Consider the following 18,996-nt stretch of genomic DNA (forward strand, 5'->3'; position numbering starts at 1 on the left):
TGCCCAGCAGATGCCCCACCCCAACCCTTGGTAGTAAGCCAGCGGTCAAGGTTGAAGTCACCATCACAGATGGTTCAAGTGATTATCTATTGTTAAAAAGTAAAAGAAGATAAGGTGGTTAAAATAATGACATTTATCTCAATACAGTTTTTTTTTTTTTTTTAATTAGGCTCCATGCCCAACCTGGGGCTCAAGCTCGTGACCCTGAGATCAAGATTTGCAAGCTTTACCGCTGAGCACCACCCCCCATTTTTTTTTTTTTAAAGTATGTGGGAACTCTCTGTACTCTGTGCTCACTTTGCCAAGAAAGTACTCTAAAGTGTACTGATTAACAAAACAAAACACAAAACATGAAGCAGCCAGGAGGAGACGAAATCTGTGCCCCTGGGTCCCATGGTACCACCTGCAAGCTGCTAGGCGTTGGGAACCCTCCCCGTGAATTCACTGTTGTGGCCACCAGCCTGCACCTCCCCAGCCCCTCTGTGTTCATCTCTTCCTCTTTCTGAATGACTGAGTTTCCCGTAGGTCTGCAGAGGCCGCCCACAGAGGGCTGGTCAAAGGGCCTGTTGCCTTTGACCCCATGACAAGCCCATGAGGAACTCGAGGCTCGAGGAGGTCGGGACATTTGCCCAGGATGAATTCGTGGGTAAGTGGCAGAGCTGGGATGGGACCTCAGAAGGGTCCGGCCCAGGAGAGGGGTGTCATTGTGAGGTCAGGTCCCAGGCAAACCTCTGAGTTTGGGAACAGCTCACCCATGGCCCTGGAAACACAGACCAGACACTAACACCCACGCCCCCATGAGCGCCTGGGCTCTGTAGCTGGCCTGTCACTTAAAAGTGCTGGTTTTCGGGGCACCTGCATGGCTCAGTGGGTTAAAGCCTCGGCCTTCTGCTCAGGTCGTGATCTCAGGGTCCTGGGATCGAGCCCCGCATCGGGCTCTCTGCTCAGCAGGGAGCCTGCTTCCCTTCCTCTCTCTCTGCCTGCCTCTATACCTACTTGTGATCTCTGTCAAATAAATAAAATCTTTAAAAAAAAAAAAAAAAAAAAAAAAGTGCTGGTTTTCGAAGGCCTGGGCTGAAGCGGGGGAAATAGGCTTGCTCTGAGTTTTCCATGGCCTGTGGGTCACTTTGACCTGGTCGGCCCTCACCAGCAGGCCTTAGCTGTCTGGTCCCCAAGGAGCCTATTCAAGTGCTCACCTGGGGGAGTCCAGGTCAGAGAGGGGGCAACTCAGGGACAGGGCAGAGTGGTCCTGGGGGCCATTCCCCTTCACCTAGGACTGACTCTCCTTTCTGTTCATTAACCTCCAACTGTCTAGTCCTTGAGGGTGAGGTGGTTGGGGTCCTTACTGGATCCGGAGGGTCACTACTTATGGTAACACTAGCTGCAGTGGTGGACAGTGTAATATAACCAACACGGGACTAAATACTTTCTGTGCTCTGGGCGCTGTTCTGAGAGCATTTTCACCTTTGAGCCTCACAAGCAGCTTATAAGATCAGTACGGTATGATACCATTATACTGATGAAGCAAAGGCCTGCAGATGCTTCTAGGAGCTGCCCAGGCTAGTCCTCAAACCCAGAGTGTATCAGTCAGTTCTCGCTATAGTATTGCTGCGTAACAAACCTCCCCAGACTCCAGGGCTCACAGCAGTTGTTTATGCTCGTGTACGGGTCTGCAGGGGTGAGGGTAGGTTGGTTTGTCTAGTTTGAACTCGGCTGGGGGCTCTGCTATAGTCTGGGGTCAGCTGGGCCAAACTGAGCTCAGGTCTCCCCCACGTGTGTTGGTTCTGGGGCCCAGGCTAAAGGGGCGGCCGTCACCGAGGATGTGTGCTTCTTGCGGGAGGTCACGAGAGCACGAGAAATCAAAGCAAACCACACGAGCTCATTTGAGGCCTCTGTTTAGGTTATGCCTGTTCTCATCCTGTCAACCAAAGCAGATTACACAGGCCCAAAGTCAATGGCACAGAGCAGTCTGCTCTACCCACGATGTGAGGCCCAAGGAGGGGTGAAGGCTAGACCAGGAGGTGGCCCTGGGGTCCTCTGTAAACACAGCTTGGATGCCAGGACTCAAGGACACAAGGACCAGGCAGCAGGGCCCCCTGGTGACAGGCTGGGATGACTGTCCCCCTGGGCCCTGCTGAAGCTGGCTGTGCCTGAGCTGCCCCCGCTGCCTGCACCGAGCTGGGCTATAAAAGACCAGGGTTTATGAAAGCAGGAATAACACACCAGCAGCCAATGACAGACCTATAACTCAGAAGACAGGACACAGACCCCGCACACCCCTCCGAGGAGAGATCTGACGCTCCCGGTGATCAAAGCTCACGCTGGAGGTCCAAGGTCACTGCAGCACTATGGTGACGCTCTGGCCCCTCCAGGCACAGCCTGTGGGGAGTCATGGGCGACAAAACCTATCCGAGGGGCCATCTGCACAATCCTCGGGGCTCTCCCCAAATGTCAATGCTGTGAAAGACAGAGTCAGAGTAAGGGACTTCCTGCATCAAAGTCAGATGTAGGAGGTGAGTGATGGACCCCGGAGCCTGGACCTCATGCAAAACACAGCATGAAGGATGGTCTCAGGGTAATCGGTGAGATTCGCATGTGCCCTATATGTTAGACACGCACCTGTAGCAACAAGAAACTTCCTGATTTAGGTCATTGTTTGAGGTTTTGGAGGAAAACATCATAGTTCTTAGGAAATACGCCCTGAAGTATTTAGGGGCAAAAAGTCTGCAACGTACTTTCAAAAGGTAGATTTAAAAAAAAAAATTACAGGACACCTGGATGGCTCAGTCGGTTAAGTGCCTGCCTGCCTTAGGCTTAGGTTATGATCCCGGGGTCCTGGGATCAAGCCCCACGTTGGGCTCCCTGCTCCGCTCCCTGCTCCTGCTCTTTTGCCCTCTTGGTCTCTCTCAAATAAATAAGTAAAATCTTAAAAAAATCATTACATATAAACAGATAAAGCCAACACTGGGAGACGGTCATTGGCAAACCTAAATGGAGGATATATGGGTTTATGGTACCGTTCTTGCGCGTTTTGGATGGGTTGGAAAATTTTGCAGGTCAAAAACGTTTTTTAAACCCATAAAATTGACAGCAGCCTGATTCATTTCATTAAGTAATTTCAAGAGATGGCTGAGTCAGGCTCATGAGTCTTTGAAAGAAGGCACAGGAAGTGCATCGGTAAATAGGGCAAATCAAACACTATTCCAGTCAGAAAGGAAAGCACACGGGAAAATGTCCAACATCACAAATAATGGGGGGGGGAGCCAAATTAAATAAAGCATAATTATTCAACTATTAATGTTAACTGTTTGGAGTAATCATACTCTAGGCTGACGAGTCAGGGAGATGGAAATTCCACCTTTATTCACGGAGTCACTAACCTTCACGGGTTTATGTTTTTACTGACACATAGCTGAGACACAGTGTTACATTAGTTTCGGGGGTACAACACGGCGATTGGACAAGCCTGTACATGACGCCTTGCTCACCCCAAGTGTAGTTACGGTCAGTCACCCCACAGCACTACGACAACGGCCTTGTGCTGTTCCTTTCATCCCCGAGACTTCCTCACTCAGGAGCTGGAAGCGTGGTCGTCCCTCTCACCCCAACCCTTTTGACTCATTACCCCTCCCCCTCCCCCTCCCCTCTGGCAACCATCATTTTGTTCTCTGTCCTTATGGATCTGTTCTGTTTTCCTTTTTGTTGGTTTGTTCATTTGTTTTGCCTTTTAGTTTCCCCATAGGAGGGAAATCCTATGGTACTTGCCTTTGTCTGACTCCGTTCACTCAGCACAATGCTTTCTAGGTCCCTCAGTGTCGTTGCATGTCGTGCAGAGGGACAAACCTTCAGGAAGGGTTTTTTTTTTTTTTTTTTAAAGATTTATTTATTTATTTATATGTATCAGAGAGAGAGCTACATAAGCGGGGAGACGGGGAGAGGCAGAGGGAGAGGCAGACACCTTGCAGAGCAGGGAGCTCCATGACTCAGGGCTCGATCCCAGGACGCCAGGATCATGACCGGAGCCCAAGGCAGATGCTAAACAGACTGAGCCATCCAGGTGCCCCAGTCCTTAGTTCTGACTGCTTCTGGCCCTTGCTTTCCTGTCTCCTTCCTGGGCATAGCCCTGCTGTGCAGTTTTCACGGTAAGGTAAAGAGCTGCTGATGCTCTGGTCCCCTTTGAATGCCTTCGGCAGGGACTGCTTGGTCCTGCTCTGCTGGCCCCGCCGCCCTGTTAGGATCTGTAATGCTCAGTGGGCTCAAGGCTGTGCCTACCCCCCCCCCCCACCCCATGTCAATGGGAAATGCCATCTTCTCCTGGAGTCTGGACACTCGCCACTCCCCGGCCACTGTGGCTTGACCGGGATTGGTCACCTGACCTAGTCTAGCCAGGTGTAGTGCTCATACCATCTGCTGCCCTTACTAGTCCATGTGGAGCCCACGGGATCTCATCTCTGGGGTTTATTTATTATTACTTTTTAAGATCTTATCTGTAAACAATCTCTACATCACACGTGGGGCTCAAATTTATGACCGGGAGATCAAGAGTCACCTGCTCCACCGACTGAGGCTGCCAGGCGCCCCTCATCTCTGGGGTTTCAAAAACAAATGTATTCTCTCCTTTCCAAACATGGGGAGATGTTGTAGTCATCTTCTTGTTTGCTAGCTTAATCCCAGTGTTTGGGAGGATAAACTATGGGATCTCAATCCCTTGAAATGTTTTGAGATTTGCTTTATGCCCCAGTATATGGTTGATTTTGGTAAATGTTGTCTATGACCTTGAAAAGAATGTATGTTCTGCACCTGCCAGGAGGACAGTTCTGAGGAGAATGTGGTAGAAAGTTGGTTCATCATGTTGTTCAAATCTATGGCCCTACAGGGTTTTTCCTACCTTTTCCCTCAGTTCCCAAGATAAACATTCTAACCCATGAGATATTTTTATTCTTATGAACATCTAATACTCATCTAAAACCCTTCATTTCTTCCTGTGTTCTTGGGCTTCTGATTGGACTCATTTTCCTCTTACCTGCTGGTGATGAATTCTCTCAGCCTTTTTTGGTCTGAAAATATTGTTACTTTGTTTCCATTGTTGAGGGATAACTTCCCAGGGCTAAAATTCAGTCTTGGCCTTCCTTCACTCATCGATTCCTTTGGTAAATTCGATGAGTGACTGGTACAGGTGCTGGGTGTGTGCCAGGCGCCAGAACTGCAATGGTGGCCAAAACAAGAAATGTCCTTGCTCTCCAAGAAGAGAAGGGAAGAGTATATCTGACAGGGAACAGGAGGTGCAAAGGCCCTGTGTCTGGAAGCAACTGGCAAGAGATCAGCATGGCGGGAGTACAGAGAGCAAGAGCTAGAATGGTGGGCTGTACCTGGGCCATACAGGACCTCAGGGTGTGGGGGGGACATGGTGAGGAAGAGTGCTTTGCCTTAGTCCTTAGAGGAGTAGGCAGACTTCTTAGAGAAGATGAAACTTATCTGGACCTTGAATGATGGATGTGATGAAAAGAAGCAGAGAACGGAGCAGAAGCATGATGCGTTTTGAACACTGAATATTTGAAAAACTGTTGAGCCTGCCCTGGGCTGCGTGCTGGGTTTTCTTTTTCTTTTTTTTTTTTTTTTAAGATTTTATTTATTTATCTGACAGAGATCACAAGCAGGCAGAGAGGCAGGCAGAGAGAGAGAGAGAGAGAGAGAGAGAGAGAGGAAGCAGGCTTCCCGCCGAACAGAGAGCCCAATGCGGGGCTCAATCCCAGGACCCTGGGACCATGACCTGAGCTGAAGGCAGAGGCTTTAACCCACTAAGCCACCCAGGCGCCCCTGTGTGCTGGGTTTTTGATGTTATTTCCTCCGTCCCAGGGAAGCAGGATTGCATAGTGGGAAAAGGCCGTGTGTGGCTTTGGGCTGGCCAGCCTGAAACACATCACTTACTCAGCAGTCTGACCATGGGCCAGTCCCTTCCACAGAAGTCAGTTCCCTTACCAGGAAAGCTAGAACAACACTGCCCACCCCACAGGGCAGTTTGGGGGCTTATGCAGGGAAATGGTGCTGAGAGCTGAGCTGACAGCTTTGCAAGAGCTCGAAAAGCTTAGCGGTTTGTTTCTCTGGGTAGAATTTTCTCTTCTGCTGAGAGACACAGAGGTAAGTCAATTGCCCTAGACCCACAGCCAGAGAGTGGTGGGGTGGGGACTTCATAACTCACGGGTTGCTTTGATTTCCTACTCACTGATCCTGTCACCTTCCCCTTTCCATAGGCAGGGTCACTGAGGCTCAGAGAAGTGGTTTGCCCACGGATACCCCAAAAGTTAGGAGTGGTAGAACAATTAATTCATTCACTCATTCTTTCATTACTTAGTGAGAGCCTGCTTCATGGCAGGCATGATCCAGGTGCCACAGAGAGAGAGAGAGAGAGAGAGTTGTGTATAAAGGCATGAAAAAGTTCCATCTTCAAGCTCACAGTCTACCCCAGGGAGACTGACCTACAGGGCATGAAGAAGTGGGGGAGGGGATGCAGAGTGTAGGGGGCGGTTGATGTTTTCCACAGGCCAGAAAGGTGATACTGGACTGGAAGGAGGGGAGGGAGGGAGGGAGTTGGGAGGACTTTGGAGGGAAGAGCATTCCAAGGTAGAATGCTCATCATCTGTACAAAGGCTCTGAGGTGAGGGTGTGCCTGGGGTGTTCCTGGAGCAGCAAAGAGGCCAGTGTGAAGGCAGGTGTTGGCTGCTCCGTGCACCACGGAGGGGTCAGGGAATCTTAGCCAGTCTCCACTTCTTGCTGGAATTGCCGGGGCCTTAAATGGCTGGATTCAGGTGAGTCTACCGCTGAGCCCTCTTCCCAGCCATAGGAAGTTGTGGGGGGGGGGGGGCTGGCCTCCTTTCTGACTCTGGGGAGGAAGGGAGGGTTTACTCATTATCCACAGCTCTGTCCTGCCCCAGCTTCCTCCCGGCCTCCTGCTGAACTTGCTTCTCTCCTATTCCTGGACCCTCCTTGGGCCAAGGGGTGGGCAGTGGGGCCTGAATATAGGAGGGACGTGCAGGGCATTATGGCTGCAAACCCATCAGTAACCCATGGTTACTGATAACATGCTCCTTGTGTACCACCTGCCACTCCCACCGCCACCCCCGCAAGCTGTCTGCTCATGCTGGATTCTCATCTCATCTCTCCTGGGAACTCAGTGCACCCCTGAGCTGGGCTGGCCTTAGACGCCAGCGTGCCCATGAATGTTATGGGTGTGACCGCAGTTGTGGAGTCTCAGTTACATTACAAGAGAGGGAGACAAACATTTATTGAGAACCTACTGTGTGCTGGGCACGTTTGCACATATTGCTAACTCTAATCCTTATTTCAGCCTTGCTCGAGAGGTATCGTTAAACCTATTTTATGGACAGTAAATGGATTCAGAGTAGGGAAAGGTTTAGGTTTTACCCAAAGCCACCCGATAAGCAGATGCTAATTTTCGTAATAAAAGCCCACTATAGTAATTCCTGGGGGCCAGGCAGCCAGATCCAGTGCCAGTGGAGGCAGGGGGAGAGGGAGGGAAAGGCAATGAAGAAATGGCTTTTAGTTTTGATCCCCTCAGAGCAAGTGTCAAATTCCTGGCCAGAGATGGCAGCAGGAAATGTTTGCCCTGGAGCTACCTGGGAGATAGTCTGTGATAATGGCTTCCCATTATCTGAAGAATAATCAAGGGGAAAGGAGAGATAATTCAGAGGTTAGAAAGGAGCTGTATTTGTTAAACCTTAGGAAGGGTGGCTTTGGGTCTGTTTCATGAATGAAACACTGTGTCCAAGACTGGAGCAGGCTACCTCAAGAAGTGGTGAGCCTCCTGTCACTTGAGGTATGTAAACAGAAGTGACTTTGCTACTTGCTAGGGATGCTGAAAAAGAAATATTCCAGCAGGAAAGGTTGGCTTTGACGATCCTAAAAGCTCTCAGACCTGGGAGTTTTCAAATGGCCCAGCAGAGACTTCTACCCCAAATTATCTTGGGCAGGAGGCTTTTGATCTGAACCACTCCCATCACATTTGAAGCTGCAGTCTGCCTTCTCCAGATCTGGGTGTTTTCACAGAAAGGGGCAGGGATCGGATTCAGGGTGGAGAAGTGGATTCCTCTAGTCGAATCAGTTCTGGTGTGACCTCTGACATTTACCTTTCTTTGTTCCCAGATACACCAAACAGGCACACAAACTCATTTTTCTGGCTTAAAAAAACAATACGAGTGGCCAGGAAGGTCAGGAGACAACTGGGGCTTGGGGAAGGTAGACATGGGGTAGGGGTCGTGGGGAATGCCCTCCGGAGCACTCTGCCTTGACGGGCTCCCCAGAATTGACTCTGGGTCTGGCAGGCCCTGCCTGGACACCCTGAGAGGGGGAGCACTCCTGACTCTTATGACAGTGGTCTGTACGCAAACCATCTTTTCAGCCCCTACTGTGTACTCAGTCCTGTTGTGCCCAATGGTCATTACTTCACATGGGTCAGATGTGTACTGAGTTTTATTGATGTGTATTTCCCTTTTCCTTTTCTTTGGTTTGTTTTTAAAGATTAATTTATTTATTTGTCAGAGAGAGAGAGTGCACACGCAGAGGGAGAGGGAGACGCAGACTCCCTGCTGAGCAGGGAGATCCATGTGGGTCTCAATCCCAGGACCCTTGGATCAGGGCCTGAGCTGAAGGCAGATGCTTAACCAACTGAGTCACCCAGGTGCCTCTTCCCTTTCACTTCTGAGGAGACTGAAATTTGCCCCTAGCCAGAGACCTAGGGCCTGCTTCAAAGCCAGAATCCTTCCTGACCTCCCTATCTCGTTGGTGGGCTGCCCCACCCAAAGGATGTTGTAAATGTTGGGCTATCTGTAAAGGGGTCAGAGAAGGGACAAGCACACTGCGACTGCCCAGCAAATGCTGGAGGATGTAGGTACTCAGGGCTAAGCTTGAGAGAAGCGAGAAGCAGGGCACCTGAATGAGGAAGCCGCCCACCTTGCAAAAGTCCAGCCTGGGCTTGCAGCTGGCTGGGAGACTGCGCAAATCTGGGACTCTGAGTCTGTTTTCCCATTTAAATTAACACCTCCTTGCGAGAGGGTTTCTCTTGGACCTGACCATCTAAAATCCCACCTGCTTTCCTAATCTCCTTCCCTCCCACTCTTCTTCCTCCGCCACTACTCCACAGATGATAAGCTGTTTCTGGATTCTGTAAGGACGCCTAATTCTGCCCTGTCTCCTGGCCTTTGCACTGCTGGTCTCTCTTCCAAATCTGCCTTGGCCCTACACTTCCCAGGTCTTGCACCTTCTCTCCAATCGTGCCTTCCACAAGGGGATCCTAAGGTGCTTTGCCTTACCATCATCTGACCTGGCCCCCAGTTTCTTTCCATCACAGTACTTCTCCAGCTTATAATCCTTTATTCATGTTTTGTCTCTTCTGTTAGGAGACAGTGAGGGCAGGGACCTGTATTGTTCCCTACTGTACCCGCAGCACACACTCGAGTTCAGCAAGTACCCGGTGAGTGAACCAGAGAATGAATGAACAAAGGAGTGGAGGAGGTGTCTCTGCCCGTGCCAAAGAATAGGGAGGCAGTGGGGGCGGGGGCCCAGGGTCCCGAGGAGTAGCCTCTGCAGGAGGCTACAGGGTGTGATTGGCCTGCACCGCCTCTGGCCAAAAGCAAATCTCAGAGGGGGGGCGGGGGACCCCGAGCCTGGGCCAAAGTCCAAGTCCGCAGGGGGCTGCGCAGAAAGCTACTTAGACCTAGGACCCGCAGCCGCCGGCTCTGAGCCCAGTCGCCAGCCAAAGACAGGGAGGCCAGGTCAGTTGGCGGGCCGGGTCCGGGAGCCGGAGAGCGAAGGGTCTAGGGGAGAGTCCCCTCGGAACTGGCGGTCACCGCGGCGTACGACCCTGGGGCTAGTAGCTCTCGGCTCCTCGAGATACCGTCGCGAGCTCCAGGACAGTGGCGGCTCGCGGGGACGGGGAACTACGTTTCCCAGAAGGCCGAGAGAAACTGGGGTCACAGGGAAAGCGCCCCGGGCGGCACAGCTTCCCGGTACGACAGGGCAGCTTTGGGGGGTGAGTCGGCGGCCGCGAGGCCCCGGCGGAGGCCCCCTAGAGGTGGCCGGGCTCGGGGGACGTGGCGGCCGGGGGCAGAGCTGATGAGCAGCTCTGTGGCGGGGCCCGACTGCTGCGGAGGCGTCGGCAATGTCGACTTTAGGCAGGTACGGACCGGGCCGCGCGGCCGGGGAAGCGGGAAGGGCTCGCGCGGCCGGGTGGGTCTTCCGGCCAGCAGCTGCCGAGGCAGCCAACGCCCAGTGGGCGGGGCTCCTGTTGCCAGGCAACGGGGGGCGGGGCGGGGCGGGGCTGCGTGTTAGAGGGCGTGGCGCGTGTGTGTGCGCGTGTGACGGATTGTGTGTGTCAGAGAGTGAGTTCCTGAGTGTGCATGTGTGCGCGCGCCTCTGGCATTGTGTGGTCAGAGTTGTGTGTGTTCTGTGGTCGGAGAGTGTGTGTTTTGTCTGAGTGGGAGGGTGTGGAGCTGGAACTGGGCGTGGAGGCCTGTGAAGGAGGCCGAGCAGGTGTGTTTGGGAGTGTACGTGGTGGCAGCATGTGGGTGCGTGGGAACTGCGGGGCCCCGGCCGCAGTTCCGTCCCCCTACCCGGGCTTGAGGCCAGCTCTGCGGAGGAGGCCAGAGACAGGTTTGCGCCCGTCCCCTGGCCAGAGTTGGCGTCAGTACATCACCTCCTTCCCGGGTGGATGGGTGGAAAGAGTGGACGACCTCGAAGCCTTGCGCCAGGATGGGGTGACGGGCCCTGCCCTCTGGAGAGCCCCCTGCCCCGGGCGGCGGACCCTTGGCAGACTCATAGGCCAGAGGGTGTTTGTCTTTTCCTGGTGTCTCTCCCCAGGCCCAGGCTCCCCTTTCTAATGGCTCGTCCTCTCCTGCATTCTGCCTTCTATCGGAGTTCCTTTTTCGCACCTTTCCACCTTCGTCATCAGTCAGCGGCTCTTCGTGGAGCCTGGGAGCTCCGTCGCTGCCTGGAGCAGCCTTTCTTTAATCTAGAGCGTTTCTCCCCTTTATTTATTCACTGGTGACAGCCAGTCTTTGAGACCAGCCTGGGAGCATGGAACATTCTCTGAAGGGAGTAAAACTGGTCAATGTTTCAGAGAGTAGCTGGCAGAAAGGTGGGATGGAAATCCCTGTATCTGTGAGGAGGTGACCTGTGGTCTGAGACCTAGTGATAAGCTCTGGTCAGCAGGGACAGCAGGCCAAAGGCCTGAAAGGCGGGGGTGTTTGTTCAAGGAACAAAGAGAAGGTGAGCGTCTGACCCTGAGAGAGTGCAGGGTGAGTTGACATTGGTAAGTGGGAAGCAGGAGAGAGGAAGAACAGCTTCCCTCAGGTTGATGGTATCTCATGGAATCCTTAGAATCTTAAACCACAAATGGCCATTAGAGAATCTCTGGGCCCACATGGTCAGTGGTGGGACTTTAGGTGTTTTCTACCAGAGCAAATCTTGGATGAAAAGAGCAGTTGGAATGCCAGGGGGACCCTCAGCATTGCCTGGCTTAGGGAGTGGTTGCTTCCTGGATGAATGACTCTATGGGGAACGGTAGGTCACCATTAACTTGAGGTGGGACGTCTTTGAGCCAGAGGCCACAGTGCAAGGGGACAGTGGGCCCAACACAGGCCCAGTGGAGTGTTAGGGTGCTGCAGGGTCATATGAGCAAAGGCCATGTTCTAGATCTAGCAGCAGGAGTAAGAATCAGCCATGGGGAGGGGAAGGTTAACTGGGTTTACGTGGGACAGGCTTTTCTGCTCTCTCCCTTACTCCAGAGTGTGATGGGACTGTGGGGTTGGAGAGAACTGGGAGTGCTCCTGGGACTAGGTCAGGGTGACCCTAGCTGACTAAAATTCGTTTTTTTCCCATTGCTGCGTTAGTGGGCACAGTTAAGCTTCCTGTTACCAAAGGAATTTTTTCTTAACAACAACAACAACAACACAACATTATTATTATGTATTTGTCTGTGGTCGTTCTCCTCCTCCTTCAATCACAGTCTCTACTTTTATTTATTTATTTTTTTAAAGATTTTTAATTTTATTTATTTATTTGACAGAGATCACACGTAGGCAGAGAGGCAGGCGAAGAGAGAGGAAGGGAAGCAGGCACTCTGCTGAGCAGAGAGTCCGACATGGGACTCGATCCCAGGACCCTGAGATCACGACCCAAGCCCAAGGCAGAGGCCCAACCCACTGAGCCACCCAGGCGCCCCCTCAGTCTCTACTTTTAAAAGATCTTTAAAAGATGCCAGTCAGTCGCTGACCCAAGTGAGCATCAAGGTTTCTTTTCCTCCACAGGCATCTGAGCGGCAGGATGTCAGCCTGCTTGTCTAGCACCATCGATAGGAATGCAATGTGTTCCATTTATCATGTAAACTTCTGTAGTAGCCACATTTTAAAAAGTGAAAAAAAATTGGTGACATCACTTTTTTTTTTTTAATATTTTATTTATTTATTTGACAGACAGAGATCACAAGTAGACAGAGAGGCAGACAGAGAGAGAGGAGGAAGCAGGCTCCCTGCTGAGCAGAGAGCCCGATGCGGGGCTCGATCCCAGGACCCTGGGATCATGACCTGAGCCGAAGGCAGAGGCTTTAACCCACTGAGCCACCCAGGCGCCCCTACTTTTTTTTTTTTTTTTTTTTTAAGATTTCTTTATTTATTACAGAGAGAGAGAGAGCATAGGAGTGGGGTGGGGGTGGAGGTGGGGTGGGGTAGAGGGAGAGAGCCCCAGCAGACTCCCTGCTGAGTGCAGAGCCCCACGTGGGGCTTGATGCCATGACCCTGAGATCATGACCTGAGCTGAAGTCAAGAGTCGAAGCTCAACCAATTACCACTGGGTGCTCCAGCGTTCCTTTTAAGAGTATATTCTGAACAGTATGGCCCTTGGGTACAATGCCCTTAACCAGCTATTTGCTGCACCTGTTCCAACTGATACGGAATTTTGGTTTTGTTTTAAAAAGAAAAAGATCACCCTTTGGGATGAGGAGTGTATCTACTGTGGCCTTGCTGGCAGTGGCCCTTCATAGCCCTTTGCCCTCCCTGCCGTGGGATTCCAGAGCCTTGCTCCTTGGCCTGCCAGCGGCATGAAGCAAGCTGGCTTGTAATGGATCGCAGCAGGGACTTCCAGTTTGCTGTCCTTGGGCAGAGATGCCTCCAGGACTCAGAAGATGGCTCCAGTGGGGCCCAGGGATACTGGCTCCTTGGAGAACCCAGTCTGGCCAGGCATAGTCACGTGGACCCCTGTCATGCCCTTTTCTGTATGGACTTACCTGTTCTCATGAGCAGATGGCTGGTTTCACTTAGTGTATGTGTCAAGAGGTGCCCTTCAGTTTCTTGATCTGTAAATCAGGGATAGTAAATGGGGCTTATGAGGAAGCCCAGAATGAGCCAAGGGTATGGAGGAACCTTACAAATTGTCAAAGGTGGTGTTCAGAAGGTAAGCCCTTGTGTTCAGGAAGCTTCGAGGCCACAATGGCAGACAGGCCTGTTGAGTTGTGCAGTTTCCATTTGTGCTGCGAGAGCCTGATAAACCATGGGAGGTAAAAATCCCAGGGACAGACGTGGGAGATCTTGACTGGCTTTTGGGGGAAGATGTTTGCCTGCTATACAGCTTGTTTAGAAGAATCTTTGGATGCTGTTACTTTATTAGAGTAACTATCAGTCCGTTTGATTGGATGACTGATTTTGCAAAGTTCTCAAGGACCTAATTTTTGTCATCAGTGTTTTGGGTCAGAGTCAAGACAGCAGGCCCTCGTTATAACCTTGGGCAAGTCACTGAACCTTCTAGAACCTCGGTTTCTTCTGCTTCCGTTGAGATGATCACATGGCTTTTCCTTATTTGGCTGTTAATGTGATGAATTACATCAATGCTTTGATGATCGAACCAGCCTTGCATTCCCAGGGCCATGCAGGGTCCCGAGGTGTTATCCTTTGTCTGTAGTGCTAGATTTGCTTTGGTTGTTGTTGTTAAGGATTTGGATGGCTCAGCTCATGGATAGGGTTTGTAGTTTTCTTGCTGTGTCTCTGTCTGGTTTTGGTGTTAAAGCAATGCTGGCCTCTTCATGTGAATTATGAAGTGGTCTCTCTGTTCTGTATTCTGGGAGAGATTGTGTGGAATTGGTGTCATTTCTTCCTTAAAAGTTGGTAGAATTCATCTAGTGAAATCTTCAGGGCCTGGGGCTTTCTGTTTTGGAAGAGCTTTAACTGTGAATTCATTTTTTAAAAAATAAATATAGGACTATATGTTGAATGAATTTTGTTAGCTTATGTCTTTCCATGATGGGACCATCTGATCTGAGTTGCTGGCTTGTGGTCGTAAGTTCTTTTATTACCCCTGTAATGCTTGTGAGGTCAGTGTTGAAGCCCCCGTTACATTCTCAGTATTGGCAGTTTGTGTCTTCTTATTCCCTTGCTTGGTGTAACTGGAGGTTTATCTATTTTATGTTTTTCCCAAAGAACATGTTTCGGATTTGATTTTTCTCTCCTCTCTGTTTTTCTGTTTTTGGTTGATTGATTTTTGCTTTTATTTTTTCCTTCTGCTTGCTTTGGGTTTATTTTACTTTTCTTTCCCTAATTTCTTTCTTTCTTTCTTTTTTTTTTTTTTAAGATTTTATTTATGCGGCGCCTGGGTGGCTCAGTGGGTTAAAGCCTCTGCCTTCAGCTCAGGTCATGATCTGAGGATTGAGGCCTGAGTCGGGCTCTCTGCTCAGCGGGTAGCCTGCTTCCCTTCCTCTCTCTCTGCCTGCCTCTCTGCCTGCTTGTGCTCACTGTCTGTCAAATAAATAAATAACATATGTTTTTTTTTAAAAAGATGTTATTTATTTGACAGAGAGATCCCAGGACCCTGGGATCGTGACCTGAGCCGAAGGCAGAGGCTTTAACCCACTGAGCCACCCAGGTGCCCCTCTTTCCCTAATTTCTTAAGGGTGAAGCATATATTACTGTTTTGAGCCTTTTCTTCTTCATTAATGTAACTCTTACCTCTCAGCCTTGTGTCCCACAATTTCTGATAATGTTGTATTTTCATTTTCATTCTGTTCAAGATATGTTAAAATTTCCCTTCCGACTTCCCCTTTGATGCATGGATCGTTTGAAAGTACGTACTTTAACAAGTATCTTTCTGTTCATGTATAGTTTAATTCTGTTATGATTTGAGAACATACTTTTATGCTTTCTGATTCTTTTAAATATAAGATTAGTTTGGGGTGCCTGGGTGCTCAGTTGGTTGAACGTCTGTCTCTTGATCTCAGCTCAGGTCTTGGTCTCAAGGTTGTGAGTTCAGGCCCCCACTGGGCTCCACACTGGGTGCGGAGGCTACTTAAGAAAGAAAGAAAAAGAAAGATAGATAGATAGATAGATAGACAGACTGATTGATTTGTTTTGTGGTCCGGACCGTGGTCTGTCTCCATGGATGTTGTGTGTGCCTAAGAAGAATGTGTCATTTGCTGTTATTGTGGAATGTTCTATAAACATTAGTCAGGCCAAGTGGTTGGTGGTGATGTTCGGGCCATCCCCATCCTTACTGATTTTCCACAGACCTACTCTGTCACTTCTTTTTTTAAAAATTTTTTTTAATTAAAGATTTTATTTATTTATTTGACAGAGAGAGTGAGCACAGGCAGATAGAGTGGCAGGCAGAGGCAGAGAGAGAAGCAGGCTCCCTGCTGATCAAGGAGCCTGATGTGGGACTCGATCCCAGGAGGCTGGGATCATGACCTGAGCCGAAGGCAGCTGCCTAACCAACTGAGCCACCCAGGTGTCCCCACTCTGTCACTTCTAAGAGAGGAGTGTGGAGGGCCCCATCTGCTGTCGCAGATTTGTCTGTTTCATCTTTTAGGTCTGTCGGGTTTTTCTTCATGTGATAACCTCAGTTTTTTAATCTGGAAGATGAGCATGCCCCATGGTGTTGTTGCGTGGCCTGAATAACGCTAACATTTATCCAGCCTTGCCAGGTGCCCCTCACTGTGCTATAAACGCTTTCCTTGCCGTCTCATGTGCCACTCTCATTCAAAGCCATCAGAGTGCATGTGACTTTCCCAAGTCAACACAGGGTTCCTCAAGCTGGACTAGGCTGGGGTGCCATGGCTCAGGGCTGTGCTCTGTCCTGCCTCATTAAAGCCGGGGCTTGGTGTCCAGTAACTTCCCAGGGGAGGTCAGCTGGCTTATTGTTACTGCTTTTAATATATAACACGTATTCGATAAAAGTATGCTGTAGCATCACCCTAGTGGGGTGGTCCTGAGCCCTCGAGGGTGAGTGTAAAGAAAAGGGGTCCACAGCTAATGATCACGAAGTGGAGGGGGACCCAAGGAGGAAGAGATGAGGGCCTTGATGAAAAGCGCAGGACCTGCCTGTGGGTGCCACTCCCAGGAAAGGGGCTCGCTTTGGCCCCACTGACCAGGGTGCACAGGAGCTGCCAGAGCCTTTTTTGCACCTGGTGCAGTTGATTGATGGGTAAATGAATGTCTTTGCCTTTCCTGGAAGGAGTTACAGATTTGGGGAATTAGAGCAGCTGCTGGCCATTTCTTCTTACCGTGGGATGTAGGAATGCCTCAAAGCGACATTTTTTTCCGGAAATCGGCTGTGGCTGACTACCATGGTATTGTGACATTCCAACAAACCTCCTGTCTTGAGATGGTTTCCAAAGCTCGAATGCCCTCCGATTCTAGCGTGGAGCCTACAGTCCTTGGATCGGTGTCCTCTCTCCACCTTTTCCGTAGAATGCGTGTATCCCCAGAGGGCCCCTCCAGAAAGAGGTGAGGTGTCCCTCTGCGCTATTTAACAAACAAAGGGAGAGGACAGAACAGCCTCAGCCTGGGAGCACCCTCAGCACCGTGTACTTTCATGCCCGGTCTGTCCTCCGTCCAGAATGTCACCTCGGAGACTGGAGGGCTGCAGTCTTATCACCCCCGTGTCATCCAGGGGAAACCCTAGGCTGCAACTGGTCACAGAAAGCCTACCTGTGGTCCCTCTCGGAAGGTGGGAGTGATCTGACCTCAGCTCGCACTGTGAGCTGCCCGGAGACCTTCTTCTGAACCAGATGCTCCCCCACCCCACCCCATGCAGAGTAGAACAGACGAGGTTGGGTCCTGCCTTAGTAAAACTCTGAGAATCTAGCATGTTCGTTCTTGTGTCTGTGTCCTGTGTCAGACACAGAGCTCTAACCAAAAGTTACCCACTCTGTAGAGAATGCCGGGAGCGATTTGAGGGTCCCCTGGGAAAGGCAGAAGAGGCTGTGGTCCCGAAGACATACTTGACACTGGTGGAGAGCCGGGCTGGAGGACCCCAGCCCCTCTGGCTCCCTCCCTCACCCAGCTCCTCTTGCCCTTTGCCTTATGTGCTGTGTGGATCCCACTTACAATCGATGCGACTTTGACTCTCTGGGCCCCTACTGTTTGTTTGGATGTCACAATGTTACCCTGGGTGCTGTTGACCCGCAGCAGATCGTCCCCCTAAAGTGTCCTCCAAGCCCGCAGTAAAGTGAAGTTGCTATGAGCCGCTTCCTCAACCACCCGTAGGGTGTCAGTAGCTGAGCCTATTCGTCGGTGGCCCGCGTGGAATTATTCCCGGTTTCGGTAGGTAGTGCCTGTCCTCTTTTCAAACACAGAACTCTGCTGTCTGTGACCTTGGAGCGGGATTCCATTCTTAGAATGACCCGGGAGAGAAAGCCAGGGCTTTTGCTGCTTTAAAACGGTTGGGGGAGCGGAGGGGGGGGAAGACCCTCCCCTTAGGTCAAGGCAGCCCACTGGTATGCAGGGGTGACCGAGGGACCTGGGATCGGGGAATTTTTGTTCTTTTCCGCTGAGCCGCTTTGGGGAGGGAGGTTCGCCCTTTCCCGTGAGTTCTGGGAGGTGACAGCAATCAGGAAAGGACGCTCAGGCCTTTGGAGGAATACCCCAGTGGACATTAGTCATTCTTTCCTGCCAAGCAGGCCGTTCTCCAGGCAACGCAGATCCCTTGCACTCAAGGTGACCCGGGTAACTGGATGCTTTCCTCCCACCAAGACAGGTTGACCTGAGGGCACTGGGACCTGGTGGGGGCTGAGGTTCCAGTTTTAACCAGTTCAGTCTTGGGAGACTGCTGGATATCCCTTGGCTGCCAGCTTTGGCTGGTGTTGTTGGCTTGCTAACCGTAAGTGCCTCAGTTTCCCTTCCCCTCAGCTCCCACCGAAGGCAAAAGTGGCAAATTTGACCTGCTCATTTGCTCTGTCTCTTTGGGAGTATTTGAGGCTTTTGCTGCAGCATTTCTAAGTCCTGACAGAAAGCCTCAGTTTCGGTCTGGAATCTGGAAGGGCGGGTCTGGACATGGCCTGGCTCTGCCCCCTCTTGCCTGTGATCTGGGGGCTTTTTTGAGCTTTTGGCTTTCTTATCTGCAAAGTAGGAATAGCCACAGTGCTTGCCAGGATGAGGTATGCCAGCCTTAAATAAAGCCTCTTTGATCTTGTTATCTACACTGGAAAGTTTCTTGCCGGAGGGTTGGGTTGTAGTCCTCAGACTCCCCCCAGAGTGTCACCTCCCTGGTGGCTTGCTCAGAATGACATTGAGTTGAATCCTTAGAAATGCCTTCGGCATTTCCAGAGGCTACGGTTTCCCCCAAGGCCAGTGGGGAGACAGGGGACACAGTTCACGGTTCCCAGTGAGGAAACTTTCCTCTCTGGGGAGGTGTCATTTACACACAGTGAAATGCGTAGACTTTTGTGTCCAGTTGGAAGGTCTAATGTGCAAGATCCAGGCTGGCCAGGCTCCCGCTGAGATGGCAGATACTTCCATCACCCCCGAAAATGCCCTGTGCGGCTCCTGGCCAGTGCCCCACCTTGTTTCCCAGGCAGCCACCATCCATGTGCCTGCACCTTCATGGGCCTGCCCTGAAGCACTGGTCTGGTTCTCTCCTGCTGGCATCCCCGGGTTTCTAGCAGTGACCCTCTGGCCATCACCTGCACCCTCTCTCCAGCTGGATGGGTCCCTGCTCTGGACC

General features: G+C 51.1%; 1 protein-coding gene across 11 annotated transcripts in view; it reads left to right on the forward strand.

Annotated features, from left to right (window-relative positions):
* The first annotated feature begins 519 nt into the window (after window positions 1–519).
* PEMT (phosphatidylethanolamine N-methyltransferase) overlaps window positions 520–18,996 on the forward strand; it is an 85,291-nt gene continuing 66,814 nt past the window's right edge. The window contains exons 1-2 of one of the 11 annotated variants that reach the window (XM_059148614.1): window positions 577–646; window positions 9,414–9,487. In XM_059148614.1, coding sequence (XP_059004597.1) covers window positions 592–646; window positions 9,414–9,487 — 129 coding nt within the window. In that variant the 5' untranslated portion in view covers window positions 577–591. Of the gene's footprint in view, window positions 647–5,947; window positions 6,139–9,413; window positions 9,488–9,659; window positions 9,789–9,997; window positions 10,192–10,377; window positions 10,546–17,450; window positions 17,598–18,071; window positions 18,154–18,996 lie in introns of those variants that run through there. The other 10 variants (XM_059148617.1, XM_059148619.1, XM_059148616.1 and 7 more) reach the window with 10 other exon arrangements.

This window comes from Mustela lutreola, chromosome 15, assembly GCF_030435805.1.
Source record: "Mustela lutreola isolate mMusLut2 chromosome 15, mMusLut2.pri, whole genome shotgun sequence".
NCBI classification, from domain to species: domain Eukaryota; kingdom Metazoa; phylum Chordata; class Mammalia; order Carnivora; family Mustelidae; genus Mustela; species Mustela lutreola.